At 48.8% G+C, this 27,304-nt stretch overlaps 1 protein-coding gene across 1 annotated transcript in view; it reads right to left on the bottom strand.

The window, feature by feature from the left end:
• Positions 1-27,304, bottom strand: part of Itgb3 (integrin subunit beta 3) — a 66,345-nt gene that overhangs the window by 26,389 nt on the left and 12,652 nt on the right. Inside the window, exons 2-10 of the mRNA XM_021631933.2 lie at positions 20,912-20,997; positions 12,081-12,276; positions 10,868-11,120; positions 8,534-8,696; positions 7,772-7,933; positions 5,189-5,284; positions 4,473-4,562; positions 3,483-3,617; positions 951-1,380 (exon numbers count right to left, since the gene is read on the bottom strand). Coding sequence (XP_021487608.1) covers positions 951-1,380; positions 3,483-3,617; positions 4,473-4,562; positions 5,189-5,284; positions 7,772-7,933; positions 8,534-8,696; positions 10,868-11,120; positions 12,081-12,276; positions 20,912-20,997 — 1,611 coding nt within the window. The remainder of the gene's footprint in view (positions 1-950; positions 1,381-3,482; positions 3,618-4,472; positions 4,563-5,188; positions 5,285-7,771; positions 7,934-8,533; positions 8,697-10,867; positions 11,121-12,080; positions 12,277-20,911; positions 20,998-27,304) is intronic.

Below are 27,304 nucleotides of genomic sequence, written 5' to 3' on the forward strand. Positions count from 1 at the left end.
AAGCTAGGCCCAGCAGCACGTGTGTCTATATGCTGTAATCTCAACACTGGGAAGAAGAAACAGTCAGATCTCTGGAGCTCATTGGCCAGCCAGCCTAGCCAACTGGTGAGCTCCAGGGTCAATGGGGGAGACCCTGTCTCAGAAAAATAGGGCAGAAGAATTGAAGAAGACCCATAATGGCCTCCGGTCTCTATACCAGTGCTCACACACACACACACAATCTTAATCTGCAGGGAGGAAGTATCTATGGCCACACTCCCCTGCGGAACGTCCTGTGGCATCGAAACGCTTGAAATCCACATGGTCGAATCCGTGGCTACTCACCAATTAGAAAGCTGAACTTGTTTCTATCTCAATTACTCTAAATAGCCACATGTGGCTGGTGGCTACCATTTTAGATGGCACAGGCCCAGAAAGCAAATGCCAGTGATAACAAACATGACAAAACAGGGATAACACTGAGCACAGCATACCATTTTCCAGATACTGTTCTAAGTGCCCCAAATGTCTTGCATACATACCACTGCTTTCTAAGCCTCTGGTGCCAGAGAAACAAATTGGCGTGAAGTCACAGTATATTCCAACATTGTATCTCTTCCATCTGTGAACACTAGCAGTTTTAATTACCATGAGACTTTTTATTTTTATTATTTTTAGATTAAAAAATCTGTTGGTCCTTATACTCAAAAGGACTTAGGAACCTGAAACATTATCATATTATCAGAGTGAGCAGCTCCCCTGTGTCCCAAGGAGACAACAAGGAGAAAGTCTGTTCTGCCCATCCTCAGTGAAACGGATTCTGCCTGCCGTGCCCACCTCAAGGCCTCTGCCTGTTTCCCAAGGCGCTACTCGGATTCCTGCGTTCCTGTGTGTGTGTGTGTGTGTGTGTGTGTGTGTGTGTGTGTGTGCGTGTGTGCCTCTTGAGCATACAGGTGTGCACTCGTACTCACCAGAGCACATCTCCCCTTTGTAGCGCACGCAGGAGAAGTCATCGCACTCACAGTACTTGCCGCTGATCTTGCCGAAGTCACTGCTGTGACAGATGCACTGGCCACAGAGGCACTCGCCCCGCTGGCTGCAGATGGGTTGTCCCTCCTTGGGGCTGCACTCTTCCTGCTGGGAGGGTCGGTAATCCTCCTCAGAGCACTCACACATGGATCCCAGCCAGCCCTGGTCACAGCGGCACACCCCGCACTCGAAGGTCCCGTTGCCATTGTTGCAGCGAGGGCTGAAGGTCTGGGCATAGGCCTGGCAGGCACAGTCACAGTCGAAGGTGACCTGGACGGTCAGGCTGTCCTTAAAGCCCACGGGCTTGATGGTGAAAGACTGCTCCTTCTCCTGGGGGCAGCCTCGAACCTTCGCCTCGATGCTGAAGCTCACCTGGATGGAAAGACGACACTCAGATTTAAGTGGATCTGGGTAACACATCAGCCCCGGCGGAATGCCAGGCTGCACCCGACCAAGGATAACAGAGCTGGGCGTCAAATCCACCTGCCCTGGGGAGTTCCTCAGTCTTCATTGTATCAATGTCTACAAGTAAGAACTACACCAGCGTGGCAGGAATACCACTGACTGAAGAGCTAGTTACAGACAAGCAGTAGAAGGCTGTTTTTATCCTGAGAAACAAAGCAGTCCAAGCAGGACAGAACCTTTCCTCTGGCCGGCTACGCCAGCTGGAGCATCACTGTTACATAATAGCAGCAAGACGGCACAAAGATGCCACTCTGCACCACATCATGCCATACAGTGGTTCAGTCACCTATGGGCTTCCTAACATTTCATTGCAGGGTGCAGAATGTGGGGTGTGAACATGTGCTCAGGATATAAACTTAGAGGGCAGTGGTCCAAAAGATCTATTTCTTTTCATGCCTCCCTCCCACCTACCCGTCCCCAGGTAGAGTACAGGAGAAGCAGCAAAGAAAACCACAGGAGCTAGAGAGAGGGCTCAGCACTGAAGAGCACTGGCTGCTATTCCAGCTGAGCTGGGTTAAAATCCACGTGGCAGGTTTTAACACAACCACCTGTAACTTCAGTTCCAGGGAATCTGATACTCCCTTCTGGACTCCACTGGTGCCAGGCGTCCATGAATGGACATGCAGGCAAAATAACCATATACACAAAATTTAAAAAAAAAAACAAAAAACAAAAACAAAAACAAACAAAAAAAAAACAACGATGATCAAGAAAACTGTGAAGGGGACCGAGGGGTAGGGGGGAACATTTACAACTCTCAAGCCTCACGGGAATAGGTATTTTTGCCTGTTCCACTTGCTGTTGGATTTCTGTCAACTAGAATAAAGCCTGGTGCACAGCAAGAGTCCACAGATGATATACTGCCCCCCCCCCCCATTTTATGTTGCAGACAAAAGAAAGGCATTACCCTGGGTGAACAGATATGGTAAGAAATGAGTCCACAGATGATACACTGCCCCTCCCCCCGTTTTATGTTGCAGACAAAAGAAAGGCATTACCCTGGGTGAACAGATACAGTAAGAAATATGTTCGCGTGCAATCAGATGTGCAAGTGCAAACACAGAAAACAAAGATGAATGATCTTTAAAACTGATAGGGTTACTCAGCACATACCGAAACCTCAGGCCTCAGCAGCATCAAGAGGAAAGATTGACAGCTCCAGTACTTTAACTTCTAATTCTGAAAGGCTTGGGGTACACACAGGCCCCAGGGCCCAGGGTCACAGCTTCAGTATCAGTCCCTGCCTGGCCTGCTGGAGGATGTTTTTGTGCACCGTGCATTCAAATACTGATTTCTGTGCCCAGAGATCTGGCTGCAGTTCAACTTTGGCATTGTCATCATTGTGAAGCGTCTCCTGCCAGGGCAAGACTAAGATGGCAGGTAGCGGGGCACGTGGATTTTCTGGGAAGCAGGCCAAGCCAGCATAGCTGGGTTATAAGAGATGAGCATCTGCCCAGCTAGAGTGCCTGGAGCTTATTAATAAATATGATAGGTCTCCATGTCGTTATTTGGGAACTAGAGCGGGCGTAGAAAAGCCCCAGGTCCCGCCTCTGAGAAAAAGGTATCAGACGGGTCTGATGCTCTTTGGGTGGATGACACCTAAATGAACATCTGTACAAAGTCCCAATTTATTTCTAATATCAGAGATCAGACCTCTACTCTTGCCTGATGCGTCTAAAACAAAAAGGGGGAACTGTAGAGAGCTGCGGAATGCTATGCCTTAAAGATGGAGCTGGTTTCCGCCTTCCACCTTCCCGATGGTGAGTGCTCTCTGTCAGGAACAACTCCACATTTGGCTAAGGCCGAGGATCTGGCTTGCTTCCATGTATGTGGACCTATCTGCATTGCCCCCGTGGCACGCATGGGTTGGCTACCCAGAGGCTATTTAAGCTGTGGGCTGGCTTTCCCCGGGGTCCGAGGATTGTTCAATGTTCCTGAATAAACTGCATTGAAAAAAAAAAAAAAAAAAAGAAAAGCCCTTCCTCTGATTTTACGCTAGCCCGCCTCACCGTGTCTCCAATCTTGAGTCCCATACAAGACTTGAGGCCTGGGATGACTTCATTGTTGAGGCAGGTGGCATTGAAGGAAAGCGACAGCTCTTCGGGGAGGTCGCGCACTTCCAGCTCCACTTTAGAGCGGATTTTCTGAGCAGAAAGGGGCAAAAGATGGTAAGGAAACGGACAAAAGCCATGCCCACCCACACAAAGCCAAGGCGGTGGCCTCTGCCTTGCCCTGGCAGTGCCCAAGGCTGGGGCTTATCTGGCAGTTGCTACCACAGAGTCTCTGTGCTCAGTTGCCTCTTTTGTATGTTGCTAGGACCTGGCTCTCCCTCACTCTGCCCTGCTCCTTGTCCATCCATCTAACCTCCATCTGCAGCCCCTTCCATCTCTATGCTTCCCACCCTGTAACTGTCCCTGTTACTCTCTGGCCTTCCTTCCTGGCCCATTTCCTCTTCAGAAGGTGGCATCACTCCCAGGGCTGGCCATCATCTACTCTCAGGGCACAAGAGGAAAGCAATAAGGCCAATGGGGAAATGGCAGCTAGGGCTCCCAAACCCAAGCTCTGTTAGAACGTGGGCCTGAACCTTTAGGCAAAATCCCCTCACCTGAATCAGGCCACACCTCCCTGCAGCTCTCTTTGGGACAGAGACTTCCAAAGCAATCTGTGCCTTGACCTGACTGATCTCCCTCTCTCTCCTTCTCTCTACCTCTCCCACTCTCACTCTTAGTGAAGCTCCTGGTTAGGCTTTAAAGGGAAGCCTCGCATTCCCTTTAAGGCCCTGTTCTGTTTAGAGCTCCATATTGTGTTGTTTCCAATGTTCTCCATCCTCCAGGCCCAAGCATGGCCTGTTGACAAATGTCATCCCTGAAGGGAATTTGTGTGTCAGCCTTCCACTGTAGACTGACCACTACATCCCTCTTTTAATTCTTGTTAGAAAGCTCCGCCGAGTAAGCCACATCCAGCAGACTCAGCAGGCCCTCCTGGACCAGCATTCTTACCCCATAAGCATCAACGATGAGCTGGAGGACATTGCTTGAGTCAGCAGACAGGACTCCCACTGTGGTCCCGGGGATGAGCTCACTGTAATTCTGGAAAGACAAAGATGTCCACAGCTTACTGAAGAGAGTGGTGTCCTCCTCAAGGTCCTATTGGTCAGACTGGCAGTCTTTTTTGAGGGTTTTGTTTGTTCGTTTGTTTGTTTGCTGGGTTTTAGAGGGGGTTGGGTTGGTTTGGTTCTTTGGAGATAAGGTTTCACTGCTGTCCTGGAACTCACTCTATAGACCAGGCTAAACCTCCAACTAAGAGATCCACCTGCCTCTGCCTCCCAAGCACTGGGATTAAAGGCGTGTGCCACCACCTCCCTTAATGGAAGTCCTAAAATGAAGTTTGGAGGGTTCCGTGGAATATCTCACTTGTCACTAGCAGAACAGATCTAGCAGATTTTCGTATCTGATTAAAAAAAAAAAAACAACAACTTTGTACACCCCTCCCTCCAGCTGAATTATCTTCCAGCCTCAGTCACAAACATCAACACACTCTTCCTGGTAGGTTAGAGGTTGGAGGGAAAAAAGCCACAGGGAGGAATGTTAAGTCCCTGGAGAACAGTTTAAAAGGACTTTTCCTGGTTGGGTCCCTGGATAGTGACAGCAGGAGCTGGCCACCTGGGACAGGTCCGTCTGTGGTGACAAGAGGGAAAACCCAGAGGCATAATTACCTGATAAAGGCTGACAACATTTTTCGTCACCGCAAAGATCAAGTTAATGTTTTTCTGGGATAGTTTCTCAGTCATCAGCCCTAGAGATGGGTAATCCTGGAAAAGGGGGAAGAGGAGAAAGTTAATGGAGACTCTCACATGCTCACCTGGATTCTGAGCCTCTGGGCTTGTCTTAGTTGGGGTGTGAATAGGGCAATGTGGACCTTAAAGATTTTTACCCACTAATCAATGTGAGGCATTGTGGTCTGGGTGTGAGGAAATTGAATTCCCACTGTGAGATGCTGAGAAGGTGGAGACAACCCCTCCCCACACACACCCACCACAGTATTTAGGAGAGTCTTCGGGAAATATGTGGGATTGTAGGTCATCAGAGTGAAGCCCCCAGGGTTGAATCCTGCTAGCTTCATAAGAGGAAAACCACAGAAACACAAGAGAACCACACAGAAACCTACACACATGACCCCTGACCTCTGCTTCATGACCGCCTGAGTCTTAGGACCTGGCCAGCAAGATGATCATCACCAGATGCGGTCCCTCAAACTCACAGATCCTAAGAACAAAACTAAAAGTTCTTTTCCAGCTTACAGAGTCTGTGCCAGTGTGGTGACAGAAAACGGAGCAATATGTGAGTGAGAATGGCAAAGCAACAGAAGCTATGAACCCCAGGCTGGTGGTGTTCCTTCCCACTCAGATCCAAAACAGCTCCTCAGGTCAGGCCTCACTCGTGTGAGGTATGGGCGGGCGTCCTAGCCTCGCGCCACAGACCACCTGCCACACGGTCTGTCTCAGCCTCACAATCCAGAAATCACTCACCCCCAACTCTCTTCTACTCAGCACTGACCTAGCTCATTCATCCTGCCACCTGGAGTGACTGTCATCTTGGTAATCTGACTTCTTCCTTGGCCTAAGGTCACCTCCTCCAGGAGGACTTCCTTGACCATCGGAGCTCCTAAACAGCTTTCCTCCTTTGGCTGCCAATAGCCCTTGGCTGTGTCACCCGCTTAGCATCCATCATCCATTCTCTGCTATTACTGGCGTGTAGGAATATATCCTCTCTCTTCAGCTGAGCCGAAAGCCTCCTAAGAGCAGGTCCTTAGAGCTTTCTCATCTCTCTTGGCTCCTGGTCAACACCTATGGACTAGTGTATCGCTGATGGCCCAGTGTCTGACAGCTCTCAACTTGGATATGGTGAACACCAAGGAAGGAGAGACAGCGGGGAACAGTACAGAGTGAGTATATCTATGGGATCCTAGACCTTGCAAGGGAACTCATGAGAGCGCCAGTTCAGTCTCCTTCCTTCAATCACTTTTAAGCTACAGCTGCTCTATTTATTGAAGGAAGGAAGGAAGGAAGGAAGGAAGGAAGGAAGGAAGGAAGGAAGGGAAAAAGAGAGAGAGAGAGAGAGAGAGAGAGTAGGCTGGCAGTGGCTCGGTAGATGAGCCAATATCCAATATGATGTGAGAGGCTGTGTTCAATCTGCAGACCAGAATAAAAGAACAGGCATGGCGCTACAGACTTCTAGCCCCAACACTCAGAAGGCTGAGGCAGAAGGATTCAAGGTGAAGGCCAGCCTGAGCTATATAACTGAACAAGAAGACCCCCCCCCAAAAAAAAAATAGGCATCATGGCACATTGCTATGACCCTCACATCCATGAGGTGATGGCAAGAGGGCTAAGAATTACAAGCCAACCCAGACTGCATAGCAAGACCCTGTCTCAAGAAAATGGAATTGGAGGGGTGGTGAGGGAAGGTGACAAGATGGGTGAAAAGTTAAGACTTCCTCCCAAATACCCAAAGTGCTATCATTTTAAACATTGGTACATTTGTCCTACGGCTTACAGCAGTTTCTCCCATTTCAGTTTAAGCTCCTTCCCTTTTAACTAACTGTCTATAGTTAATTAAAACATAAAATAACTTTTTCAGAAATTTTCTTACGTATCATCCTAAATTACCCATGGACTTTCTTTCCTTCAAACCAAACGACTCTGTGCCCTTTAACCTTTCCTCAAAAGGCTCTGCTCTCTGGGCTTTTTGTTTCATCAATGAAACCTTTGTCCTTCCCTCCTTCCCCCCCCCCCCCCGTCTTTCCCCAGTAACTACAAGTGAGCTTAATTCCAAGAAGGGGACATTGACAGAGGAAGGGAAGGCATGAGCTTCCCAGCTGCACTTGGGCACATCACTTGCGTCCATTCTGGATGCCAAGATGCTGGCGCTGGTGACTGGGGGCTCAGTGTGAACCCTGGGCACAGGCATGAACATCTCTCCTGGTCAGACAGGTCATACCCTGGATGAGGGTGCCCCATTGGGATACGGCATGAACAGGCACTAGCTGAGCCCTATGGAATGCCCAGAGGAAGAGCTGTTTTCAGTTCACAAAATAAGCCTTGCTTGCCTGTAATCCCAGCACATGGGGAGGCAAAGGCAGGTGGATCTCTGTGAGTTCAAGGCCAGCCTGGTCTACAGAGTGAGTTCAGGACAGCCAAGGCTACAAAGAGAAACCCTGTCTTGGGGGTTGGGGGCTGCCAAGAATAAAAGAGCCCTAACAGAGTGAAGCAGGACCACAGTAGGACCAGGCATCTCACCATGGTCGTGGAAGCTGAGTAGTGGTTGTCACTGCCAATGTGACATTGCCCATCATTGGGCAGGACAATGCCTGCCAGCCTCCCATCCAGAGCGATATGGGTCTTGGCATCAGTGGTAAACACCAGCAAATGGGATGCATCGTTCCTCCAGCCAATTTTTTCCTGTTTAGAAAAAAAGGTACAGAGACTTCAGCTATGTCATCAGTAGGAAACAAAGGCCCCAGAACCTCCACACCTGAAAACCTGACAAGTTGCCTTGGAGAGGGACCTCAGCCCCAAGCCTTGGAACATAAACTAGAGCTTTCCAGTTTGGGCTTTGCTCCCTACAGGAAAGACATCTGCTTGTGGAGCCGTTCATGAGGTTAAATCATGCCTTCGTCACCTCCCCACAACTCCTCCAGGGACAGAACCCCCATCTGCATCCACAGAGCTGGCCTGGGCTAGAAGAAACCCCACCCTAACATCTGCCCACTTGGCTGAGGTCAAGTTAACCGAGGCTTGACCCTGAAGTAATTCCAGAAAACGTGGGAAGATGCTTTCCCTAAGAAAGATCTGGGATGACTGTGGTTTAAAAAAGTGTCAGCTGTGGCTTTGGCATGGACACAAAGAATCTGTGTAGTGGGAGCAATTTGTTACTCTTACCATACAAAGTCCTGCTCGGCTCCTAAACCCCCTCCCACCGGAAATCCCCAAGGGAACTGTTTCCTTCCCCGTTCTGATTTATGCCAGCTACACCTGGCACCCCTTGCCCTCCAAACTCACATCACAGACTGTCGCCTGCAGGATGGCATCAAAGCCGCCCTCTGGGGCATCTCGGTTTCGGGACACGTTCTGTTTCCTCACTTCCTCGTTGAAGCGGGTCACCTGGTCGGTGAGCGTCAGCACGTGTTTGTAGCCAAACATGGGCAAGCATTCATTCTTTATACTGGGCAGGGGAGGGGAGTGAAAGGTCAGGTAAAGAGAGGAACAGAGATGGACAGTGGCATGCCCAGGCCAGGGTCAGACCATATCACCTCCAGCCCCCACGGAATCGCAATTACTGAGACAGCCCAAGCCCTTCAAACGACCTGTGGCGATGCCACCATACCTCCATGTAACCAGAAGGGCAAGAAAGGCAGCAATGAAACCAGACAGGACGGAGGAAAACCTCAGATCCCCGTTTACCAGGCATGGGCTCTCTGATAGCCTCTAAGCCTGTTTGTCCGTCACGTGTTTGGTCACGGCGACAAGAAAAGTAGTTCATACATAAGCCAAACGAAGACACAGCGGTGGAGGAGACGTAGCTCAGTATTGGGGTGCACATGGAAGCATGACAGTGCTCCCCTCACGAGAACCATCCTGAGATCAACTAAAGCAGTTACGCAAGAGTGAGGTTCAGGCCATCACGGCTGTTACTTACCGTTAACACTTAAACTTACAGATCATGCCAGACAGGAGCACTGCTGTTCCTAGACTAACTAATACCCTTTCTGGGGAGACATACAGCATCCCACAGAGGAGTTTTAAAACTGTGCTGTAGGACGTTTTTAAAGCCGGAAGCATTCGTAACCCTTGGGCCATCTCTCCAGCCCCAACAATCCTAAATTTAAACCACTACCACACGTAGATTGACGCTCTTTGTCAAGTCAGCCGTTCTAGAGTAAACTGCTGTGGTCCAAGTGGGAGACAGGGCCCCCAGGCTCGTGTGTTCCAACACTGGGTCCCCAGGTGGGGGCACAGGTTGAGAGGGCCCAGCTGGCACAAACGGGGTTATACAGGGCAGGGCTGGGTTGGTCCAGTCAGCTCCACTTCCAGTCCTGGTGGCACATAGCAAGTAGCTGTCACTTTAGGCTTCATGCCTTATCTGTCGTGATGGGTAACATTCTCTGAGCCACAAGCCAAAATAAACGTTCCCTCCCTTGAGTTGCTTCTACTAGGTACTGGGTCACAAACAGCAAGAGAAGTGACAACACACAAGCCGAGGCACGGGCCTGGGCCTGCAGATGCTGTTCAGGACATTTGCCTATCAAACGTGATCCCCCAAGTTCAATCCCTTAGAGCTCCTCCGTTGGCTCATGTCTGCAACACAGCACTCAGGAGGCTGCGGCCAGCTGGCCTACGTAGCAAAAATCTCTGTCTCAGAAAAAAAAAAAAAAAAGAAAAGAAAAAGAGGTGTGGGGGGCTGGAGAGATGGTTGAGTGGTCAAGAGCACAGGCTGATCTTCCAGAGGACCCAGATCTAATTCCCAGGACCCGCATGGTAGCTCACAACCATTTATAACTCCGGCTCCAGCGGATTTGACATCCTCTTCCAGCTTCCGATGACACCAGACACACACATGGTACACAAATGTGCAAGCAGGCAAACACTGATACACGTGAAAACAATAAAAAAATTGTAATATATTTTTGTAAAGGAGGCAAATAGAGAGAACTTAATTAACCATGTGTATACTGTTAAATAGCTCAATAAGTTGATTTAACTTTTTGCTTTTTAACTTTGAAAAATCTGTGCCTTTGGTGACTAGAATGGTGTCAATAGAACCATCTTCTGAAATCATAATTACATTTTTACTGATCTAGCCTCCTTTCAGTTTTTTAGCTCACGCCCACACACTTTCCTCTTTCCTTCTATTCATTTGTGACAAAGCCAATAAACTGATGACAACATCTCTGTATAAGACCCAGAACAGCCTTTCACCCTGTTGGCAAGATACTCAAGATAGTAGGCCCATCTGCCAGGCAGAGAACAAGTTAAAAACGCTACAGTTTTTGCATAAGGCAGCCAACAAAACACCCTTACAGGGGCTAGGGAGGTGGCTCTGCAGTTAAAGCATTTGATGCTCTTCCAAAAGAACAACAGGATTTGGTTCCCAGCACCCCGGCCAGGCAGCTTGCAACCACCTGTAACCCATGTCCGAGGGGATCTGACACCTTCCTCTGGCCTCCATGGTCACCCGGCACAAACAGACACAAACACATACATATAAATAGAAACTTAAAAATAAATTTTTAAAGAAAAAAAAAAACCTGGAGCCAAAATAGGGGACCCGGGACTTGGACCAGCCTGAGACACAGAGAAGGGAGTGCTTTGACGGTTTGTGGAGAAAGGGCTTACCTGTGACAGGGGTTTTCGAGTGCCTCTGGTGGGGAGATGTACATGAACGGTGACACGGGTTTGTCCACAAAGGCCCCAAAGCCAATCCGAAGGTTGCTCGTAAGCTTGTGCATCTGAGAAGCCAACTTGGTCCCCAGGGTCTGGATTTTCGACAGATCGTCCATCATGGAGAAGGACAGGTCCATCAAGTAATAGATGTCTACAGGATAATCCTCCACCTGCCTTACTTGAAGCGAAAAGATCTTCGAATCATCTGGAAGGCAGAAGATGTTAGGTTTTTTTGTTTTTGTTTTTGTTTTTTCCCATCTCCTCTTCTTCGAGAAGTAGATACATAGGCTGCCACAGGGGGTAGATAACTGCTTGCTCAAATTAAGTTTGAAAGTTTTGGTTGTGTCCCCACCCCTACCCCCTTATAACTCTGTTCCTCTTGCAGTCTCTCAAACCACTTCTTTTCCGTTCTATGGTTTCCCACACGTGTGATCCTTGGGACCCCAGGGTCTACCACTCCAAGTCATACAGCTCTTGTCAGTTGCTGGCTCAGACTCTGTAAAGGATAGGGGCTGTTCTGGGTATGGTAGCACATGCCTGCAATCCCAGCATGCATGAGGTGGAATCAGGGAGGCTACTGCAAAGGCAAGGTCAGCCTGGAAGGCACAGTGACTGACCAGAAGCTACTGTCTCAAGAGTGAACAGCACTCTGCCTTTCTCCCAGTCCCTCACGGTGGGATTTGTACATAGCGGGCCTCTCTCGGAGGCTTATTGATTCAGTCAGGTCAAGTACAGACGCTTCGAAAAGCCCGCTCTTACCCTTATGCCCCTCCCGCCTCTGCTCCTACTTTGTCTGCTCCTAAACATTCCCTGTCCCCTGTGGAAAAAATGGGTGTACAAATTGCCTTCTCATCCTTTCTCTCATTTGCACCTCCACACAAAGCTATAGACTAGATAAGCCACACCGGGAGGAAGCAGAGCCAACTAACCAGCCAACTAACTAGTAATGCGCTGGAGTTGGGATCCACACTCAGATCTTCTGACTCAGATCCTGATGACGCCCATTTTCTTCCATTCTCCGGCTCACCACTCCCCAACCCTGCTTTTTCCTCTCTCTACCCCACTCCTAGTCTGCGCTGCCCTCCCCGAAGAGTTTCCGCTCAGACCTGATCGGTCTCCTGTGCCCACTTGTTCCAGGTCCCCCCCAGATAAGCCCCACACCTACCTGGCCGTAGTCGAAGGGCAATCCTCTGGGGACTGACTTGAGTGATCCTGGTGCTGTCTCCAGAGCCCTTGCTGCTGAGTGGCCGAGCCTCCAGGATCTGGGCCTCACTGACTGGGAACTCAATGGACTCTGGAGCACAGTGATCCTTCAGTAGATTCTCCTTCAGGTTACAGCGGGCTGAGCCCTGAGGCAGAGCCTGTGTAGACAGGAGCCCAAGGGGAAGGCCCGACATCAGAGCTAGGGTGGCTGTGCCTCTAGTACGATATGTCACCCAGCCCTTACCCGGCCCCTTGGAGCTAATCTAGCATAAAAGAACCACTATGGTCCTTTCTAAGTCAATCCCTAGGGACACGCACAGGAAGGACTAACAGGCTGAATCAGTACCTGTTCATGAATTGACACCTGAGAAGGAGCATTAAGAAGCCTGCTGAACTAGTGTTTTCCAAACGGTAACATATAATTATTTTGTAAGTCTCAAAATCAGGTTTATTAAGTAAAACACAATAGAATAGAATAGAATAGAACAGATGCAAGCATATAAATAAAAAGTTTCAATGTTATTTGGGGAAACTTTCCTGGAGGACAACAAGCAACAATATATGAGGCATTTCTTTCTGTGGGCCAAGGTTAAAGCCATTAAAGCTGCTGTGTTAGATACTGGCAGCTTATAAGGTCCGTGATTCTGGTTTCCTGTTTCCTGTCTTCACCCAGGACAAAGCTGACAGAGTGGAGACAGTGGAGTGTAAGGAATAAGAGCACAGAAATGATCTGGCTGAGACTGACCCTCAGCATCGCCACTGACTGAGAACCAGAGCCTGACACACAGCTCTTCAAGGCCAGTTCCTTCTGTGGCAGCATGAAGGGGAAAAGCTGTCCTTGGCTACAGACAGATATCAAAACCACAGAGACAGAAGGGGAAATGACAATTGTCAGATGCTGGGGAGAAGAGGAAGGAAGAGTTGTCTAATGGGCCCAAAGTTTTAGTTTAGCAAAATGAAATTAGTTATGGGGATGGATGATGGTGAGGGCTTCACATTATAAGTACATTTAATGCCACTCCACTGTGCACTCAAAATGGTTGTGGTGGAGAAATAATAAAATGAACGGTCAGAAAGGGGCTGAAGAGATGGTTCAGTCAGGACCATGTTTGCTACAAAAGCATGAAACCTGAGCTCAATCCCCAGCACCCATGTTTAAAAGAACAGAAACCTGGTATGGTGACACATGCCTGCAAGCCCAGAGCTAGGGAGACAGAGACAGGAGGATCCCTGAGGCGTGCTGATCAGTGAGGCTAGCCATGTGGGTGAGCTCCAGATCCAATGAGAGTCCCTGAGTCCCAACAAATAAGATAGGGAAAGAGAGAGAATCCACACATATACACACCACATGCACACAAAAAGGTCAAGATGGTAAATTCTGTTATATGTATTCTACCAAAAAAAAAAAAACTTTAAAAAGAACTAACACTAAGAAGAACCCTTCACCGCAGGGATGTCATGCCAGGCTAAGTAAGACCATGCATACAATAGGTGCTCAGTAGTGTTAGCTATTAATATGATATGTTTATAAGCAGCTCCTGAATGAGCTACAAGCTGGGAAAACTACCCATGAGGACAGGCTGCTGACCAGACCTATTCTGTCACCTTCCTCCTTCCCTCTGGACAAAAAAACAAAAACACACTGTCCCATCTCCTCTCAGCCTCCGGGACTCTGTGTGTGCTCGCACGCAAGAATTAAACATTCTTGGAAATACACTGAAATCAGGAAACAGGCCCAGATCTAGGTCACCCTGAGCTAGCTGTGTGACCCCACAGAAGTCACTCAGAGCCTTTGTTTCCTGATTTGTTTCATAAGTGGGGTTGGGGAACATGAGGTTTCCAGTTCCATCGTGTTCAAGCATATGTAAGCAGCACTGACACGTGAGCTGTCATGTGCCAGGTGGAGAGGACTGGTCTGAGAGCTGGCACACCCCTACCTGGACCTATTTCCCAACATCTAGGCCTTCACACTTTCCTAACTACCATCTTCCAAAACCCACCACCACAAAAAAAAAAAAAAAAAAAAAGTCAGTTCCCAGAATGACTATTAACTTTTTCTGAGCACTTGCTGTGTGTGGGTATGGGACAGGCACTTCACAGCAGTTGCTGCAATGCTGATGGCTTGGTAATGCCGGAAATGCTGCCTATTACTTTACAGGTGAGGAACCCAAGGATAGGAGGCTTCACAATGAGGAGATCAACTTTCTAAGTAAGAAAGTTCAGGCCTGAAGAAGTTAAGTAACAGCCGGGTGCAGTGGCGCACATCTGTAATCCCAGCACTCAGGGAGGTAGAGGCAGGTGGAGCTCTGCGAGTTGGAGGCCAGCCTGGTCTACAAAGCGAGTCCAGGGCAGCCAAGGCTACACAGAGAAACCCTGTGTTGGAAAGGGAAGCAGAAGAAGAAGAAGGAGAAGGAGAAGGAGGAGAAGAAGTTAAGTAACTTGCCCAACGTTGCAGAGCTTGGAGTGACACAACTGACTCGCCGCCTAGATTTTCTGCCTGAGGGGCCTCATAAAGGGAGTTTTATTGCACTCTGTGCACCAGAGAATGTAATAAAAAAGTAGAAAGGCTAGTTGGGAGGAATGGGCCTCGGAGGAACCACAAGAGAGAATGTCCCAGGCGTTCAGAGAACACGATACAAGATAAGGATGTGGGAAGCATGGGGACCGATGGATAATGTCCTCCTGTTCAGCTGTGCCTCACCTGGTCGCCAGGACGCCTGCACCCACAATCTAAAGCTCAAGAGGTCCCCCTCTGAGGAGCTGAGGAAGTGTAGAGGGTGACACAGTAGCAGCACAAACACATTCACACCTCACATGCAACACACTCTCATACCTCATACACACACACACACACCAAACCTGACCCAAATAGAAACAGAAAGGGGTTTCTGGCCAGTACCTTCTTTCTCTCTGAGCTTTTCAGATACAAGGCAGGAAAATGGCCTCCGCAGAGGAAGAAAGACTTAACCTTCTTGGTTGCAAATGTCCCGGTAGGGACATCACAGACTAGCCCTGACTATGGGAGAAGAAACTCTGTATCCTGACATAAAAGCAGTGGGAAGAACTCACTGCTGGATACTCCAAGTTCTCTGCTCAACCACCATGGTCACGGTCCCTCTGTACCGACCTCTCATCCCTCCAAGCCCTGCATTCCTAGGAAGCAGTTCCTTCCTTCTAGAACCCATGCACACATGTATGCATACGTGTACACACATGTGTACACACATGCAAACATAGACACAACACACATACAAATACATACACGTGCCACCAATCTTATCCCTGATTCCAACTGCCCACAGACCTCAGCGAAAAAAAACCTTCCCAAAAAGGCAATGTCTTAGATCAAGATGTCAGAGAAGCTGAGCCTCTCCAGAACAAGACAAGAGGCTGAAGGGGGCCACCGGGAGGGGAGACTCGTCGCTGACAGAGAACAGCAGACCACCAAGCATCTTCAGGCACAGCAACGGGAGAGAATGCTTCTGGGGGGCTTTCCTCACTCCACTCTCCAACTCCACGGTCTTAATAAGAGAGAGCTGAATGCTCGGCAGGTGTCGACAGTCCTTATGCTTCCTATGAATTTTCTCAGAAAAATAAAAATAAACACTGAAAGAATGAGACCAGGCTGTCCTGTCTCCCTCCCTTCGCCATCGTTGACGTCAGAGGTCAGACACCTAACAGACTTGCTCATCGGCCCAGCTCTTTCCTGCGGGCCTCCTGCCCTCGGACTATCCCAAAGATACCAAGGCAAAGTCCTCAACACCGTTGGCCACATTCCCACCCCGGTCCAACGGGAGAAGGGAAGACAGAAGACTAGAAAAGGGATTGACATTAACGTTCTGGTTCCCACCGAAACCGGATGTTACACAGGAGTCAAGCCCCGCCCCCTGGGGGGAAAAGAATCACCCACGGAGGTGGGAGGCTCCGTGAGCTGATGGATTACCTCCCCTTCCTGGGAGGGTGACACAGGCTATTAGGACCAGCCCCCCTTAATCCTGTTTGGGGAAAATACAGCATGAATAACTGCCAGTGCGATATCTGTCTCACAGGGTTGGGCAGGAGCTAAAATAAGACTGCGGGACGATTTCAAAACACGAGGTCCCTCAGCATGAGTCACACAGACTCAGGTCCTCTGGGGGTCCGGTGTAGAGAAACCTAACAGCAGACGCTGTACCGAGGTCCCCATGCTAGCTGCCAGTGCTGTACGCGGCACCCTCCTCGAGGAAGCCCTGGGAGTAAACTCCAGTGTGCTCCGCTCTGTGACAGAGCGGTCTCCCTCCCCCCAAACTGACACCGCAGTCTGGGCAGCTCCTGGCTCCCCTCGGAAGGTCGAGGAATTATCTGAGCGCCAAGAGAAGAAGGGAGGAGAGACGAAAGGGAAAGAAGGCATTTTAGCTTCTTTAGGATTCACACTTTGCTGGTGATGAGCGTGAGGGGCACACTCCTACCACTGTGCTTATTCGTTTGGGTTTGCTTGTCTTGCTTCGAGAGGCAGGGCTTCATTTAGCCCAGGCTAGCCTTGAACTTGCATGTAGGCAAAAATTACCCTGACCATATATACATACATGTATATATACATACACACATATACTTACAGACATACATACGTATGTCTGTGTAGGTTTGCCTGTGCACACACATGAGGAAACCAGAGGAGGATGTCAGGTGTCTCTTCCTCTATCACTCTCTAATTTTTTCTTTTCTTTTTTTAAAGACAGGGTCTCAGGGTGTAGCCCTGGCTGCCCTAGAACTCTCCATGTAGACCAGGCTGACCTCAAACTCCCAGAGATCCACCTGCCTCTGCGTCACCAGCGCTGGGATTAAGGGCGTGTGCCGCCACACCCAGCCACCTTGTCTCTCAGCGAATCTAAAGTTCTCCATCCAGCAAGCTCCTGGGATGCACTTGTCGCTGCTCCCCATCACTGGAGTTAGAGGCAAAAGCCACCGTGCCCAGCTTCTACCAGGCTGCTGGGGATTTGAACTCAAGTCCTCTTTCTTTCACAGTAAGTGCTTTTATCCACTGAGCCATCACCCTAGTTGAACCTTGAACTTACACCTCCCCCTTGACCCTCCCACCTCCTCCTCCTGAGGACCAAGACTACAGGCGTGCGGCCACCATGCCCCGTCTCTGTGCTGCTGGATTGAACCCAGGGTCTCATGTACGTAACGCAAGCTGAATCACAACGCCGGATCCTACTACACATTTTTGTTATTACTTTTTTTTAACAATAACAAATTTGGAGGCAAACTCAAGGTGGACATCAATGCTCCGAGTTAAAAATAAGTACAAAGAAACGACAGCCTTGACCATGAGACCCTGACGCGCATGCACTCCGTAATTACTGTCCTGAGCCTTTCCCCTGCAGATAAAGAACAGGACTGGAGTCTTCTGCTTTACCGTTCTTCCTCTTTCATCTTTGGATGCCAGTTCGTGAGCTAGCATTTCTTCCTGTCTTAAGGTGGCCAAATTTAGGAAATATTCAAATCATACCGAGATGAAAATTTATTTGCTATTTACTCCAGCTTGAGTTGGGTGTTCTGTATTTATCTGGCAACCCCAATTCTGCCTCCACCCACCTCGTCCAACCCCAGCCTCCACCAGTAGCACTGTTGACCCCCTTGCTGCCATAACATCCTGTTCTGTTGCAATAGGTCCAAGCTCCATCCCGGGAGCCTTTATATTTAACAAGCACTTCAGGCTTGTTAGTTACCGTATGATTCCTGAAAGTTCTAGACTCACACCACTCACTCCAAAAACACAGGTTCTAGCTCTGTGTGAAGCTGGTGTCGTCGCTAGCTGTCACAGAGATAATGCGTTATCCCAGTGCTGGCTAGCTAACCCCGTCCCTATCTCTCCGTGAACACACCCTACGCAGATAGGCCCCAAACACCCCACTCACACAATTGGCTCTCTTTCTCTCCTCCCCAGCCAAGGGCTTGCTATACACACCCAGGAGCTGCAGTCCTTCAAGGACCACAAGCTGAGCCCAACCAGTTGTTTTCAGAGGCACTGCCAGCATGAGCGCCACCTTGAAACAGTTGAGGCAGGGGGCTGCACGGGAGCTCCCAGCCCCTCCTTGGGTGGTTTTAAGTCAAGAGCAAAATACTTTCCATAGTTAAGCTTGGCCTGTAGAAGGGAGGTCCTGCTCTCTCAGGAAAAAAAGATAACAGCCATGTTCTAGTCACAGTCCAGGGTTCCACCCTGTCCCACTTCTGACTCCCTGACCCCAGCCCCTCCTCCCACTCACTCAATGAAGGTAGATGTTGTCAATCACTGTATTCCATTCTAAGGGGACTAATTCACTGGGCTTTCTACCTCCCCTCTTTGGTTTCCTTCCATCCTAGCTTCCACCCATTTCCTGACTCCACCTCATCAACAGGCTGATCCTTCCCAGCCTCTTTCCCTCTGGCCCCTCAGTGTGCCCCAGAGGGCAAAGATTCACCATAGTGATTGGTAAATATTCCACACTTGCGTCTAGTCACATGGAATCTCCTCACATGGTCTTAGGCGGGACCTTGGCTGGTCAGAACCCAGCTCTGTAAGATGCAGATAGGTTAAAAAAAAAAAATGAAGGAGGGGGCCCAGGACTGGGCACCCCTCTAAAGGACAGGTTCTCTGGGGATTCTTACTTGTTCCCAAGACTCTCTTGCCCATCTCTACACTGACCATATGTTGAAGCAGGGGTGGGGGAGTGGGGAGGGGTCTCCTTCAGGGAGCTCCCCTCTGGTCCCCTCTGCTCCAGCCAACCAACTTCAGGCCACCCAGTCCAAACCAGACAGCCTCTACATCCCACCCCTTCTTCTGGAATTGTTGCAGAATTACAACTTCCTCAGAAAGGAAGCTTCACAGAACCCTGGTGAGGACCAAAAGCAGGAGGATATGACAAACTAGAAGGAAGAAGCCGTGCCATGGAGCCACGCTTGGGCCTCCAGTGCAGCCCAGAGGGGAGGGGCACCTGTGGGGGTGGAGAAGAACAGGCTTGCCCTCCCCAAACCCCAGAGAATGTTTCATTTGCTAAATGAGATCAGTCTGGCCCAGATGTTGGGCAGCTGCCTCTAGGAGTAGGAACTGCTCAGGAGGCCAAAGCTCTGTATGGTGCTGGCCTTGGGAGGCTCTGGCAGCCCTCCTCTGGGGGATAAACACACCCTTTAGCTTCCTTCCCCCAAGTCTGCCCAGGAGGTTGCCTTTTTAGGAAACCAGAGGATCCAGAGGAGACACAGACAGAGAGTGAGGGGCTAGCTAGAGTGGCGGAAGACCTGTGCAGGAGAGGCTGCAGCTCTAACACCAAGCGGCAGAGGAGCAGCCAGGCCTGCAGCTCAGGTAACCACCTGCCTGGGGGTGGTGACTCACTCCTGCTGTGACTGCTGGGAACCTCTCCAGACACATGCACACACACCCCCCTCCATCTCCCCACCAGCCCTTGCCAGCTCCAAATTCCCAGTCTGGCCACAAACACAGCCATTCCCTCAGACACACTCATTCCCCAGGGCCTCAGACACAACAAACCCTCTGCCTAGACACAGCTAACCCTTTCCTGTCACCCTCTGGGCCTCACCAACGGGCTGTGCTCCTTCCCCCATTGACACCTCAGAGAGGGAGGGAGGGAGGGAGGGAGGGAGGGAGGGAGGGAGGGAGGAAGGAAGGAAGGAAGGAAGGAAGGAAGGAAGGAAGGAAGGAAGGAAGGAAGAAAAATAAGGGGGCCTCATCATCACAGAGAAGGGAAGACACACAAAACACCCACAAGATTTCTCTCTGGCTGTTGTTGTTGTTGTTGTTGTTGTTGTTCTCTGGCTGTTGTTGTTGTTGTTGTTGTTGTTATTATTATTATTATTATTATTATTATTGGGGGAAAACACACTGGCCTCCCTCCATACCCCATTATTATTATTATTATTATTATTATTATTATTATTATTATTATTATTATTGGGGGAAAACACACTGGCCTCCCTCCATACCCCTAGCACCTCTCTCTCATTTTGAGACTAAAGCCCTTCTGTCCTGAGGTGGCTCAGCCAGAAGCAAGCAAAGGCTGGGGAAGGGTAGCAAAAGCCACAGGCAAGAAAGATAGGGAAGCAAAGTGGCTGGGGTGGGAGTGCAAAGCAGGCTGGAGACTCATTACCAGCTGTCCACCATCCTTCAACGTGGAGACTGGTTCACCTGGTCTTCTCGCTCAGAAGGGGAAAGAGACTGCATTTAGGAGGAAGGAAAAAGTTCCATGTGCCTGCGCCTACACAAAAGCACCCAAATCTAGGCAAACAAGGTGTGAACTGAAGCTTGGGCAGTGTGGGAGATGGGGGTGAGGGTGGGGAGCCATACCTGTGTTGAACATTCTACAAGGCCAAACAAATGCTACAGGTTGGGAGCCAAATTATTTGGGGCTATATTTTCCTCCTAAATAGCCATGGATTGCTCGCCTCTGGGTTTAACTTAACATTCTTGAGACTATCGAGTAATGTCCTCTTTGGAATTTGTAGATTCCTAGCTCCCACAAAGCCAGAGGCTGGGAAGGTTAGGCGGTAACACCAGACACTTACAACAGAGACTTCCTTGCTTTGCTGTAACGCTCCTCACCTGATGTTCCACTCATGTACCTCTAAAATACTTTGACTTATCACCTTCTTTGTCCTGTTCCTATAAAACCTCCACTCTACTGGCTATCATACTGAAACACAACCTGAGTCTGTGTTCTTTGGTCGCAGTCACTTACATTTGGCTCCAGGATAAAGCACCTCATATTCCTTTTGAGCAATACCTTTTTGCATTGACAAAATAAGGCATAGGCTCCTTACCTCATCCGAGCACCAGGCACACACAGGACTCACAGCCAGGCACTGCTTGCAGGAGTTCACGCCTCGGGTGGTACAGATGTTGGAGTCTGCAACAGAGGCGTAGACGCTAGCATCCGATTCACTCAGGCAGTGACCACCCTGCCCCGACTACCCCAAATTTCCCAAACACTCAAGTGAACATTTCCCAAGTACACATAAACACGTCCTAACCCCACCATAGACAGTTACCAAACGTGGGCTGTTGATAAGCAAGAAATAAAATTAAGAAGATGGGGAGAAACTCACCGCTCTATCAGCTGATGAGGCCACAGTGACAGCAGCTGATAGGACCGAGCGACAGACCCCATCATGACGGATAGAAAGGCTTTCATCAGTGACTGGTTCTATACCTATACTGGGCAAATGTGAAGCCAAGGCCCAGAGTAATGGCCATGTGCCTTCTCCATGTAGCTGTAGTCATAGCCACTGTACCAAGGACCGAAGGCTCAGATGCAGTAAAATTAACACCTAAAGACTGTGGAGCAGGGACCAGAGTAACTTTAATGGCCGTCTTCCACTCTCTGAACAAGTGTCAAGCTTTCCAGTACATCTGTCTTGGAGGCCAACCATGAAAAGCACAAAAGAACTAGAGCTGAGGTTCTCAGCCTGTGGATCTCAACCCCTTTGCAGTCTCGTATCCTGTATAACAGGTGTTTACGTTACAATTCATAACAGTAGCAAAATTGCTGTTATGAAGAAGCAACAATATAATTTTATGGGTGGGGGGGGGTTTCACCATAACATGAGGAACTGTTACAGGGTTGCAGAGTCAGTTGAGAGGGGTTGAACTAGAGAACAGGAAAAACTAACTGAGGCTGGAAGACCATGGCACTTCTGAGTTGGAAACAAGGGCCTGAGCTCCATGCTGCGCCCCTGAGCAACTCATCTTGTCTCTATGACCTGGCTGATCTGTCGCACGGAGTTTTGCAAGAATTCAAAAAGCCAAGAGGATGCTTCAAGATGTCACTCAAAAGTGAAGAGTCCTCATATTGAAAAAAGTCAGAGAAAAGACTGCTGGGAGAAACCAGGAGAGCCAAGAGGACCAAAATAGCGCTGAGAAGTGTAGCCAGGAAGTAAGCCCGGGCATCTGCCTCTGTGAAAGCCTCTCCCCTGGCTTGGTGTCTCTGGCCTCGGACAAATAAATCCCCTCTGACTCAGGGAAGCCTTCTTCTCCCGGGAGCAGAAGGAAGAGCCATCCTTCCTCATGCTGCCAGTCAGCCACCCTGGCAGGTCCCTCGCCTGACTTTCTGAAGGGCCTCCCTTTGCCCATAACTCTTCTTCCTGGCTTTGTCCCTAGCAAATCTATTTCCAAATAAATTATCCTAATTACTGGGCTGTTTTCCCCGATATCTCCAGACTTTCTCATCCAGTCAAACATCTGTCTTATTATGATTGAATTCTAGCTATCTTACTGTCTGAGCAGAACACTCTCAGAAAAAGACCTGCCCTGGCCAGAGACTATCTGCACCTTTGTCTTGAACTGATTATGAGGGTTTACAACTTTGTACAAGTTAACAAAGAAAACCAATGATGACATAAATCTATTTTTTATAAGAAGAACAATTATGAGGATGAGGGAGATGGCTCAGTGGTTTAGAACACTGGCCTGCTCTTCTAGAGGACCCGGGTTCAATTCCCAGACACCCACGTGGCAGCTCACACCTGTTTGTAACTTCAGTTCCAGGGTTCCTGCCACTCTCACACAGACATGTGTGCAGGCAAAACACCAATGCACATAAAAATAAACAATTTTATGGCCTGGAGAGACGGCTCAGAGGATAAGAGCATTGTCTGCTCTTCCAGAGGTCCTGAGTTCAATTCCCAGCAACCACATGGTGGCTCACAACCACCTGTAATGAATCTTGTGCTGTCTTCTGGTATGCAGGAGTAAATGCAGACAGAATACTGTATACATAATAAATAAATCTTTAAAAAAAAAAAAAGAAGAACAATTATGATTCTCATCCAACAAAAATGCCAATGACGTCCACCTGGTAGAAAACATAAGCCACAAAAGTTAAAGCCTATTGTTTTATAGACATTAGCCAATTTAAAAAAATCTATTAGCCAATTTGTTTCCATGTGACTGACCACCTATAAAACTCCCTTCCTTTCCCTTCTGAAGTGGTCCCAACACCTCACCGTTTTCCATACTGTTTAAACTGATTAAAATCTTTGACACTTGTTCTTTTTATTTGTTTGTATGAAAATAATACCGTTTACTCTTTTAAAGTTTCGTTCTAAGAGGCTGGGAAAATAGGTCAGGGGTACAATGAATGCTTAGCATACATGCAGCTCTGGGTTTCATCCCCAGCACAGGAATAAACTAAGAAAAGGAAGAAAAGAGGAGAAAGAGAAAGGAGGAGAAAAGAAAAGGTCAGTTGCACCCTTAAGGCCTGCCTTCCCCCCCTGCCTAACCCAGCCCAAAGATGTACTGGCACCAACTAAAAGGTTTTGGGCTAAACGGTTTCATTTTTGTTGCAACTGAGCTAATTTCTAAACAGTATACACAAAATTCTAGAAGAAGACCTGTGGAACCAGGCTTGGAACGTCACACTCGGTCAGGCGGCTACAGCAAGGTGACTGCCATGAGCTGGAACTACCCTCAGATACATAGCAAGCACCAGGCCTGTTACAGCAAGATTCTGGTTCCATACCCAGATACAGATTTGGATATACAGACATGGAAACACATACATGTAATATATAAACGCTATCTCAGACAATGTAGCCTATCATTAATCTTCTCGAAACACTGGGTTGTACGTGAAATTCTTGTAGCACTGCTGAGAGGCTCCAGATTCTCTCAGAGGCCTGGCTCTATCTCGCTTCAACGGCCTTTTTCCATTCCAAATGTGACCAACGGGATACCACTGCAAGCTCATGAACAACTCCTGGGCTCTGTTCTTGGACATGAATAAAACAGGAGAGCATGTGTGTGTGTGTGTGTGAGAGAGAGAGAAAGAGAGACAGAGAGACAGAGAGAATGTGTGTGAAAAAGTGTGTGTCAGAGAGAATGTGTGAGAGTGTGTGTGTGAGAGAGAGTGTGTGAGTCTGAGTGTAAGATGGCAATCGTGGTATTGGTTCCAAGCCTGGCCCCAGGGCATCAGAGTTGAGCAACTCGCAACAATGCAATCTCTAATGGAGGAAAAGTAGCTGACATTTCCACAGATGCCGGGTTCTGAGCCCACAAAACCAGCAGTGTCACTCAAGGCTTCTCCCTGCAAGGGCAGTCTGGCCAGATTTTAGCCTCACAGTTGTTGCTCTCTCCTGGGGACATGGACATGCCCCTTTTCAGGAGAGTTCTGGGAGGAACCTGACCTGGGCTATTTTAATAGCTGTCCTCTTTTTTTTTTTTTGGGGGGGGGTCATAGAGACTGGCAGCAAAGAGTGATCCCACCAACGCTCGCTAGAAAGAGGGGAAACCCAAGAAGAAATAGAGTGAAAAAGCGTAGGTGGGATGGGTACTGTCAAGTTCTTTTTCATTACATTTATTTGTTTTGTTTTAGAGAGAGAAAGAGAATGAGAAAGAATGAATGGGCACATGTGCCACAGTACATGTGTGGAGGGCAACTGGAGAGCTGGTTCTCACCTTCCATAGGTCCCAAAGATCAAACCCAGGCTGTCAGACTTGGCAGCATGCGCCTTTACCTTCCTGAGCCCTTTCAACAGCCCAGCCCAAGTTATTCTTCAAAACCTTTCCCAGTCTATCCATTGATCCATGCACCCCTTCTCAGTTAGCATTCCTGTGAGCCCTTGACTCACAGCCGCAATAGAAAGCCCTGCCAGATGTGAAATAAGAAACAGCAGGCCCCTCCCAGTGCCAGCAGTCCATGACCTCAGAGGATGAGCTGCAGGGGTGTGTCCCTTAGGAAGCCATGGTTACCCTAGTCCCTTGATCCCTTATTCTTAATGAACCCCAGGTGGACAGTGTGAGAACCAATGATCCCCAACAAACTCTCCAACCAATTCCTGCTGCTGAGGGCAGGAGCCCTGGAACGCAGAGGCTGAAAGTGGCTGATTCATCAGAAGTCTCTGAGCTGGGCCCATGCTGATTCAGAGGACTGCTGCTCCCTGGCTGCCCCTCCCTCCCTCCTCCGTGCCTCTGTTTCCAGTCATTCATAAAGCCTGTATTCCCTCTAAACCTCTGCAATCCAGAACGGCTTACCGGAGGAGTTGGGGTGCTCACCAGAATGTCAGAGAAAGCAACGGATGACCCCCCAAACCTGTGGGAGAGAGGCCAAGTACTGCTGGCCAGGCCTGGTACACAACAGGAGGATGTAAGGCTTAAATGACCATACTCGAGCACAACAGCTGGCGCACATAAAGGGCTCCGTGGATGCTTGCTGCTACAGTTCTTTTTGTTGTTGCCATTTTTATCCTTAGCTTCAAGCTGTTCGGAGTAGACAAATGTTTTTGCTATTTTTTTTTTAATTCCTTAAAGTCATTTTATAGCACAGCAGGCACAAAACTAATTAAGTCCTGAACAGGGGGTTAAAGATGCGGAGTGTGGGACCAAAAACCATCACGATGAGGAAAACTCTAAACAGAGCAAGGAATGTGCATTCAAAAATCTAATCTAGGAACGGTGGCTGAGAAAAGACGGTCGCTGGGAAACACAGGCAAGGCCGTCCAAGAAGTTTGCCTGGAAAGTAGAAAGAAAAAGGCTGTGCTTTGGCACACCAGCCTCGTTCACAGAACCAGAAATGAGATAAAGGGTGAGGGGGAAAAAAAACAGAAATAAAAACGAAACAAGGAAGGGAGTTAGAACCAGAAGTCATGATGAATCCTTGAGGGCCGTGCCGAGGACATGTTGTCCAGTGAGGCAGGATGTCGGAATGTAGGGACAGGACACCCTGGTGAGGCCAGGGACCCGCAGGGCTTAGTTAGGGTGAGGACAGAGGATGGCCTTCCCTAGTGAACACCAGGAAGAGCTCTCACTGCCTGCCGGAGAAAATTCCTGGCCTGGAGCCTCAGCCCTGCCGCTGAGCTCCGGCCACTTCCCAGTTAGGTCCATGGGGTCACTAGGTGACCCAGGTGGTGCCTGATCTTCCATGGCAGTCTCCTGGGTGGGTGAGTCAGGGAACAAAACATCTCATGCTGACGGCCCTACCTGTGCGCACATGGCTTATCAAGAACAAGTTGCAAAGAACACTTTTGGCTTTTATTTTTCCCTTAAGGGTAGCTCAGTAGCCAAAGGAAGGGAGAGAGAAGTGAGACTCAGACAACACAGACATCTGCCCTCAAGAACAAAAGGCTCCAAGGATCATCACTGAGATGGTAGAGAGCTCAGACTCCAGTATCGTGCAGGGTACCTGGTTTCAGATTTTAAGTCATTTCTCAAGTGCACCAAAGACAATTGAGTGTGAAATTTAACAATAGAAATTGTTTGTGATTTGCCTCTATCAAGACTAAATATCAAAATACATTATGGGTTGAATACACACACACACACACACACACACACACACACTGCTGTCTTAACCCCCAGTACCTGTGAATGTGACCTTATTTGGTCACAGAGACATAAACAAGATGAGGTCATTAGTGTGGACACTAATCCAAGATGACTGATGCCTTTGTTAGAAGGGGAAACCCCGCATGAAGGCAGCCACAGAAGGAAAACATCATGCGGCAGCAGAGACAGAGCCTGGGGTGACAAAGTTGGAAGCCGAAGAATACTAAGGATTACCAGCCACCACTAGAAGCTAAAAAGAGGCAAAGATGGGTTCTACGGAGAATCTCAGACACACATTTTTGATGTCCGAAGCTACCAATTTATAGGACTTGGTCGCAACAACCCAAAGAAATTAATTCTAAGCAGATTTTCATTTCCATAGCCATATATGACATTATTTTGATGAACAAATGTCCTTAGATACTTTCATGAACTGCAACAACAACAAAAGCCATCCTGTGTTGTGGGTATAAACATGTTTTTCTTTTAATCCCAGGTGTGGGATGTGGGACTGATCCATATTGTCCATAGCAGCAAACTATTTGCCCCAGAAAGGCTCTGAGAGGAGCTCTTTGCCACGTGCAGATAGTTTAAATCTTAGGACTCTGAAGAGAGAATAAATGCCAGGTCCCAGAGAGTGCGGAGGCTCCGAGAATGAACAAGGCTGCTCCTGCTTCCCCCTTGCTGCTCCTGTTGCTGTTGATGCAGTGAGACAAGAAGTTGGGGATCTCCTGAAAGGATTGGGCTGGCTCCAAGGTACCCAATGACCCTAACCAGCTGGAAGCAACTAAGAAAAAGAACCGTGCTCCCTCTCCCACTAATCCTTTTTCTCTCCTATCTGATGTTGGGGTGTTGGAAGGGATTGGGGTGGAGTAGGGAGAAAGAGATATAAGAAA

Source organism: Meriones unguiculatus, chromosome 7 (assembly GCF_030254825.1).
Source record: "Meriones unguiculatus strain TT.TT164.6M chromosome 7, Bangor_MerUng_6.1, whole genome shotgun sequence".
NCBI classification, from domain to species: Eukaryota; Metazoa; Chordata; class Mammalia; order Rodentia; family Muridae; genus Meriones; species Meriones unguiculatus.